Here is an 8,339-nt window from a genome sequence, read left to right on the forward strand (position 1 = left end):
CCAATTGAACGATCCAACAATCAGGATCTGTTAACACTTGCTTGTCCTATATAAAAAGGTATCACCCCTAAGTAATATGGTATCCCTTTATAAATTATGGAAACATTGGTTTGGTTATTGGGTTGATACAAATAAGCCAAATCGAACCACAAGCAGCCCAAGTACTCCCCAGAAAAACGGAGAGGGCCCAGAAGGAGAAAAAAAATTCATGAAGGACCTAAACCGAAACTTTGACAACTATTTCATCTCCTCCCCCAATTCTAAACGTCTACACCACCGCCGTGTGAGAGACAGTTAGGGTATTGAAAATGGCTTCTTCATCTCTTAATCAACAAGAAGAAGATACATATGTCAAACACGGTTTGTCATATGTGAAGATCTACAAGAACAAGAAGTGTGATGAGGTAGGTACACTCTATTTCTCTTTTTGATTTTAGGTTTTCGATCTTAATTTCAATTTATTTGTCTACTTGTGTTAATTGTAGGGTTTTACTAATGATCATCACCATAACAGTCCACATCCACCTTCTATTCATCATACCAGTGAAGAAGAACGACCTCCGTATGTAATTGTTGTTCACGGACCCCCCAAGGTGAATTACTGGTTATTATACCAATTATGGTTAATTTAGTACTTCATATGGTTTGATTTGATGATTGCTTGCAATTCTAACTTAATTCCGTTCCTATTTCTGTTCTAGGTTGGAAAAACCCTATTAATCAAGTGTTTAGAGGATCACTTTAGCAGGAGAAATGTGGCAGGCCCCAGTAGATGTTTTTTATTAGGTGACAAGAGACGGATACAGTTTGTGGAGTGTCCCAATAATGTCAATGGCATGATTGATGCTGCAAAGTATGCCGATGCTGTGATGTTCCTCATTGATGCGGGTTATGGGTTTGAAATGGTACGTCGCTAGCTTCTTCTGCAGTTGTCCGTTACTTTGTTCCTTGTTCCCTTAACGTTTTGTGATGTACAAATGTAGGAAGCTGCTTATTAATATGCTTTTGTTGATTTCAGGAAACATTCGAGTTCCTCGAACTCTTAAAAGTTCACGGCATGCCCAAGGTTATGGGGGTGCTTACATATCTTGATAGCTTTAAGAATGAAGATGGACTCACAAAGACTCGGAAACGCCTCTTGGACCAGTTCCAGACTAACATACACAATGGAGCAAAAGTGTTCTGCTTATCCGGTCGTCATAATGCGATGTAAGTTCCGTCGTCCTATCTTGTTAATTTTTTTTCTTCAATGGTCAAGCCAATTTGTAACCCGAGGGACTCACCCGAAGGAGAAAAACAGTGCATTAAAGGAAAGCCAATCAACACGTCATCTTACTCAGCTGATGGTGGTTAACAGGTATTTGGAGCACGAAATTAGCGAGCTAGCAAGCTTCATATCCACAATGGAATTCCATCCTTTGTCATGGCGATCTGCACGTCCTTATATGCTGGTAGATCTTTTTGAAGATGTCACTCCTCTTGAGAAAGTGCAAATGGATAAAGAATGCCCAAGAGACATTATGTTGGAAGGATACCTTCGAGGATGTGACATCGAGAATGGATCTAAGGTACTTCTTTTTCAGCCAGGTTACCTGTCGAGTGACTTGTTTGTTATTCCATCACTTCCAGAAAGTAGAAACTGCTTCTGTGAATATGACTTTTTGGTTCGTCTGAGCGTCCTCCTGCTTGCATTATTGCTCCTAGTTCAGCGTGATATGTTCTTTTTCTTAAATGTTTTTCTATCTAATGTACTATATCTGTCTTCATATCTGGCGTGTAGTTGTTTATTTTGTCCTTCCACGTACAAACTGACTTAATGTGTTATTATGTCAGGTGCATATTGCTGGTGTTGGTGATTTTCCTTTAGCTAGCGTTACAAGCTTAACTGATCCTTTCGCGTTGCCGTCTGTTGATACCAATAATCTGAAGGTACCCACTGTTTTTATTCTTCCTACCTAATTTCTAGTCTCTAGAAAGGCGACTGATAATCTTCATATTTTTTTTTTGGTGGGATTAATACTGCATTTTGTAAAAAGGTAGTTCGCCGGGAATTTGAGGCCCTTTATGGCTATACTTCATGCTCTTGTGATTCCTTTGTAGATTTTTATTAAATCAGTCAAAGAAATGGTTTGCATATATCTACCGCATTATGTGGAAAAACAAGATTTCCTGAAATAGGCGGCTGATATGGCTTCTTTGTGGATCTTCATTCTTAACCACTTTTTGTGAATGGAGAACCTGTTCATATCATTACAGTGATTGCATCACTTCTCTTTCCTTCATTGTTTTATGTTAATTTTGCTAGTCTTATAGAATAATCCGAAGGGTTTATAACTTTCTATTTATGTTTATTAAGACGTTAGCCTAGTGCCTTTTGCAATTAGGTATTTGTATTTGTTTCTTAACCTTGTTATTTGTTCAAATTATCCAGTCTTTGGTTCTCTAGTTACTCATCCTCTTTTCCCCTGTTTAACTACTTTTATTTGGAAGCAGACAAACACAGACGAGGTCAGCGATTTTGACGAGCTTTCTAACATGCAGATCGAGTGCTTCAGAGCAGGGACTTATTTAAGGTTTGAGTTCCATGACGTTCCATTTGAGATGGTTAAAAATCATGATCCCTGTCAGCCTATTATTGTTGGAGGCATCACTGTTGAGGAAGCAAAAGTTGGATATATGCAGGTTATTATACTTCAATATTTGATAGTAAAGTATTTTTGGGACACTTTATGTCTGTTCACTACTGTAAGCCCTTATGAATACTGTTTTCTCTTCTAGGTGAAACTTGAGCCACATAGTTGGCATATGAAGTTATTGAAGTCAAAGGACCCTATCATTGTTTCAGTTGGTTGGAGGCGGTACCAGACAAGGCCTATTTATACGCTGGAAGATTGCCATGGCAGAAATCGAGTGCTCAAATACACCCTGGAAGACATGCCCTGTCTTGCAACGTTTTGGGGCCCTCTTGCGCCTGCCGGTACTGAACTTGCTGTTGTACAAAGTCTGGCAGATAACAAGGTCTGATTTAGTTTTTTTAAGTTAATAATCCATATAATTCGATTTTGGTTAACTTAAAAAGTGTTGTAATTATTTTATACTCCTTGATAATTCCTTGATAAGAATGTTATCTTTCAATTATTCCCTGGATTTTTATTTTATTTGCTGATTACATTGTAATTGGATTCCAGGCTGCATTTCGGATTTTAGCTAAGGCTTCTGTGCAAGAATTTAACCATGAAATGAAGATGGTGAAGAAGCGCAAGCGGATAGGAACTCCATATAAGATATTCAAGAAAACTGCTCTTATAAAGGATATGTTCACATCGGATCTCGAAATTGCTAATTTCAAGGATGCAAAAATTCAGACTGCACGAGGAATATCTGGGATGGTTAATAAGGTTAGTGTGCCAAGTTTTCGTATTTATCTTCTCTAATGTGCATCTAAATTGTGTTTACTGTTAAGCTAGCGAAATTTATGAACCCACGAAATTCCTTTGACTATTTCTGTGTGGTCTACAGTAGTTTGTTCACATAGTTGTGTTTTAGAGTTCGAGACCTTCATTAATGTGTTAAAATAACCAATAACTATTACCCTGAGTGAATGTCTAAACCTCCAAACTATGTGCTCTTATTTTGGATCCTTCTGTTGTATATTGTGTTCGATGCAGCAATTTTGCTATTTATGTTTGTTTCTGATTGTATTCTTTAACGGGCAGCCTGCAGAGAAAAGTCTTACTCGTGGACTAGAAGGGATTGCAAAATGCACATTTAAGCATAAAATTCGCAAGCGTGATACCATTTTCATGCATGTATATGAACAAGTTGAGGTTCCTCGCTTCTTCAACCCCATAATGAGAGGTCCAGAACCACCCGACCGTATTTGGCATGGCGTGGTTGATACTTATGAGCTTACTCGAGCTAGTGATCTCTGTGTGCCTGCTAACTTGGAATCTTACTACAAGGTTTTTGTTATACTGTGGATTCAGTGATCTACCAAGTTAACAGCTTTAAATATTTAATTGTAATTTGGTTTATAATATTATTATTCTTTTTGCAGACGCATATCAATCCATTCGGTACCAGGGATCTCGAATTCTATTCGAGGTGGCCGCGTTTGATGGTGGCATTAAGGCGTGCTACTTTCGGAGGAAGACAAGCTATCTATAAGCGCCAGATTGAAGCTGGAAGATTGCACGCGATGAGAGACAGAGAGAAAGGGAATTAGAGGCCGCTGCTCCGAGGCGCCAGACGGTTGAACAAATTCGTGCTGTTCGTTTTATTGAGGTGAAAACTGAACTTGGCGGTGTGCGCTTTCTGGTTTAACTCGAAGTTAGTTAATCGTATGTGACTTGATTGATATACTATTTATTTAACAGAAACGGAAGGAAACCGGGAAACAGTCGGGGTTGATTTCGGAGGAATCATTGAGGCACCTAACCAAAGGCCTGATAAAGGAATTCAGAGACTATGAAAAGAGAAAAAGAGGCATCTATCGTTATAGCGGTTTTTTAAGACAATGGAATTAGGATGGCCAGCTCTAGCCTGTTGGTTGATATCACTTATCAACACTGCTATTAACCTCTGTTGATATAAATTTGAAGTCATGACTCTAGTTACAGTTTGCCATTAATCCTTATCCTCTGAAGCTTCTTGGAGAGCTGCTGGAGCTTGTTCAGAAATCAATACTTAAGAGCAAGAAATCTAAAAACTACAATGGAAAATTGTGCGCACAAAAAGAAAAGAAAAAGCTTCTTCAAATATAATATCAACAGACCTTCCCAATCAATACAGTGGCAATTAATTGTCCCGTGTATAACCTTCCCAATTGGCCTTGAGCCTCCCTCTGGTAATATCAACAATGCAACAGCTCTCGACTTGCATCACTACGAAAACTAAAGGAGCTTATATTACCCATGACAGTGAGAATATTACACACGCAAAAAACCCAACGGGCCAAAATTAAATGATTATTACAGATTTCAACTTTTTTGAGAATCAAAAGGTGAACAACATTGCGCTTGCATATAACATCAGACGAGCACATCACAGCACTAACTGTCACCCTTCAGACTTCTCCTTTTGTTAGCATGCATTCTCTACCATAAATTTCGCCGCATTAACCATCTTTGTACCACTCATTTCCATCATGTGGCATAGACCTTCTATCATTAAGTACTTAAGCCTTAGCTGGCATATTGGTTCGATATTATGGTCCTGTAAGTGGAAATGAAACTTTGGTAAACAAAAACATTAAAGGCTGAACCTGTAGGTTTGTTCTTCCGTGCCCACTCCTGTGCCTGAAGACCCTGCAAGTTGAAGAAATATAAAGATAAAGCAAACCATCAGTCTTTTACTCTTTCCATTTTGGTTTTAGGTGGATGGTAAAGAACAAAGAAACTGAAACATGATGCCGTAAACTAGTGTTTTCTTCAACAAGTTAGCATCGTATACCTGGTGGAAATGAGCAGGGTCAGCAACTGAATTGGCTGAAACCTGTGATTGAGCATAACCATGATCATCCAGTCCCATGCTGCAAAATACTTGGAACAATCAACTAACACCCAAATCTTCTAACTTGGAACATTTCAGACTTGGTGAGATCGCCAAGGCCAATAGTAAGATGCAACAAGTCTCGGGATTTACCTGAGCATTTTGATGACCAACAAGAAAGTTGTGACGCATCTCCGCGGTTGAATCCGACTTTGTTGTGACCGAGGGCCTTGTCAGGTAGATAGGACCTGAGACAGAAACTGTTGAACCGAAGGATTTTGTGGGTGGGTCATTTTTGCTGCTGCTGTTGTTGCTCAAATAAGGTTAACTCCTCCGGCGTCTCCCACTACAATAGATGCACATTCAGAGACATAAGATCATTTGCACAAGTTAGGAGGTGCAAAACCATATCGTAAAACATACTGTGAAAATTAATATAATAAGGCAAAGAGAATAATAAAGAAAATGTTACCTGGCTCACACTTGTTACACTGTTATAGAAGTAGTACTTATACTCTGTGTACTGTCCAATTACAAGGAGGAAGTGCAACCTGCCTACCAAGGAGTTGTTGTGGAAGACCCAGGCACAGCTGCTGCAGTAGCAAGACTGTTGCAAACTGTCTGCCTTTGAGGAATGTTTCAAGCTGGATTTGCTCAATCTTTGGTTTCCGTCCTTAAATGTTTTGTATTCGCTGTGTTTTTCAAACAAATCTACATAAATAGGTCTGTCCAGATATAACATCTACAAAGATTTTCATGATTGTTCAAGACAGCAGCACTAGAGTAAGCATTTGAACTGTCCCCTCCTGAACAAAACATCATTAAACGAAGCAAAATTAGTACTAGTGGCGATTTCATGCAATGTCAACAGACGATTCTTTAAGAATATTCACGCATCTCTGTTTCAAGTTAAATTTTTTATATGCTCAACATTCACCAAAGCACATAATTTACATGGCTCAAAATCATACTTGTAGAAAGAAGGTATTTAACTTCAAAATTGATAATTTGGTAAAAAATGTAAGAATGACAACAAATTATAGAAATACCGAAAGTCTTGAAAGATATCAAATACTAAACACACACAACTAGAAGAATTACTAGATTTTTACCAACAAATGTAAGAAGCACAAACTCATCAAAACCGTACTTTTAATCATTGTACTACGATACACAAGGCGAGCATGTATTGTTGAAAACAAATGACTAGCAACTGAAAACATGATACTCATTCAGAGATGCAAGAAACAAGAATATTATCACAAATTTACACTTAGATTAATTTTTGAATCAGCTTTCGATGTTCCTTAAATATGTACCTAAACATACTAAGAAATGTAAAGCACAGTGTACAATGTTGACTAATTTTTGACCACTTTCACGAATTTCTCTTCTTCCTATAGTTACCATCAGTGAATTTCCGCGAGACTCAAAGATGGTTTCACTGAGGATCTAACTAACTAGTTCTGTTGTTCTTTCACAAATTATCCAGTTCAGCAGAATCACTTGATTCTGGTAACAGTGGAAAAAAAATATCAAAGGGTAAAATTCTACAGGTTCTGCTATTCTTTCACTAGGGAGCATATGTTACATAGTCTACCTAATCTATCTTTTGGTTATTAATTGATTGCTTCAAAACTTCATACCAAGTAAAACTATAATATTTTATGCATCATCCTATATTCAGAGAATGATGAAGAGTTCACTTTTTCATTATAATTGATCATGTAAATGAAATATGGACTTGAAACTAAATTACCACCAGAAAACTGACTAGTTCTTTTATCAGCAGATGTAAGCAGCACAAAATCATCATCCCACATTTATCAATAGTCGGGATATTTGATTTTTCTTAGCTTTTTTGTTTTGCGACAATGACCAATTCAAATTCCTTGAAACAGTCTCTAACCTAACCATTTGGAACCCTTCTGAATTAGAGGCAAAACTTCGGTCCAAAAATAGCCATCTTCTAAGGCATCTGCATGCAATTGACAGAAAAGTCTTTTTAAAATCCATAATAATTTATTATTCTGCTGTAATCCTCTTTAGTCAAGCTCGTGCAAGCTTTCTCCTACAAGATTCAAAGTCTTAGGACTTTTCAGATGGGATCCTCTATTGACAAAAACATTATATTAAGTTAGATATGGTTGCTATCGACAACTAAGGGTCGGTAATTGAGGGTAAAAAGAAACAAGAAACCAAGCTTACATCAGAGAACAAGTCCTTTACATCCACAACAATTTTTTATTCTGCTCTATGTCTCTAAGTCTAGCTCATGAAAGCTTTCTCCTACACTTGAGGAAGGTGCTGCTAAGAATTAAAAAATCTCCAGACATGAGACGGAATCCTCCATCCGCAAATTATACGTGTTAAGTGACTGAGGGAGTAAGTGTAAAAAGGAAACAAGGAAATTAAACTTACATCAAGAAAGAACGAGAGGTTCCATGGCCGCTGCATGGTTAACCAATGATGATGCATTGAGTAGGTTCCATGGCCGCAAATTGTTCATTTCCCCTCTATTTCTACCAAAAAAAAAAAAAAAAGATTTTTTTCAGGAGAATAATTATAAGAGAAAAACAAAAACGATTTTTATTAATTTTAAGAGAATTGAAATGCAGAGAAATCAGATGCACTACTTACGTTGGAGAGAAGAAATCATTATGCGATATCTTCTTGTTGATGTTGATGTCAACAACATCAGAGCTCATGATCAGTGGTGGTTGTTCTGAGACAGCGTGCAACAGAGCAAAAGAGGAAGAGGCAGTAAGAAACTAAAAATGATAAGTAATACAAACCCTAACACAGGGCTTTAACTACGAGTAGACAGTGAAAAGGCTAATTACACTTTG

The 8,339-nt window shown here is 37.6% G+C and overlaps 1 protein-coding gene and 1 long non-coding RNA gene across 2 annotated transcripts; one reads left to right on the plus strand and one right to left on the minus strand.

The window, feature by feature from the left end:
• Positions 1-228: 228 nt before the first annotated feature.
• On the plus strand, positions 229-4,180 carry LOC113312994 (ribosome biogenesis protein BMS1 homolog; the record flags this gene model as incomplete). The annotated part of the gene is made up of 11 exons (XM_026561726.1): positions 229-404; positions 486-593; positions 702-905; positions 1,019-1,209; positions 1,358-1,568; positions 1,834-1,929; positions 2,494-2,682; positions 2,779-3,018; positions 3,189-3,398; positions 3,717-3,962; positions 4,058-4,180. Coding segments are annotated over exons 1-11 (1,914 nt in total), but the record flags the coding sequence as incomplete, so codon positions are not given.
• Positions 4,181-4,730: 550 nt separating this feature from the next.
• On the minus strand, positions 4,731-8,004 carry LOC113313398. Its single transcript, XR_003341823.1, has 5 exons — positions 7,912-8,004; positions 5,963-6,296; positions 5,644-5,836; positions 5,452-5,530; positions 4,731-5,306 (listed from the first exon to the last, which is right to left on the minus strand). It is a non-coding gene; the product is annotated as an uncharacterized LOC113313398 (long non-coding RNA).
• Between the last annotated feature and the right edge of the window lie 335 nt (positions 8,005-8,339).

Source organism: Papaver somniferum, chromosome 9 (assembly GCF_003573695.1).
Source record: "Papaver somniferum cultivar HN1 chromosome 9, ASM357369v1, whole genome shotgun sequence".
In the NCBI taxonomy this organism is placed as follows: domain Eukaryota; kingdom Viridiplantae; phylum Streptophyta; class Magnoliopsida; order Ranunculales; family Papaveraceae; genus Papaver; species Papaver somniferum.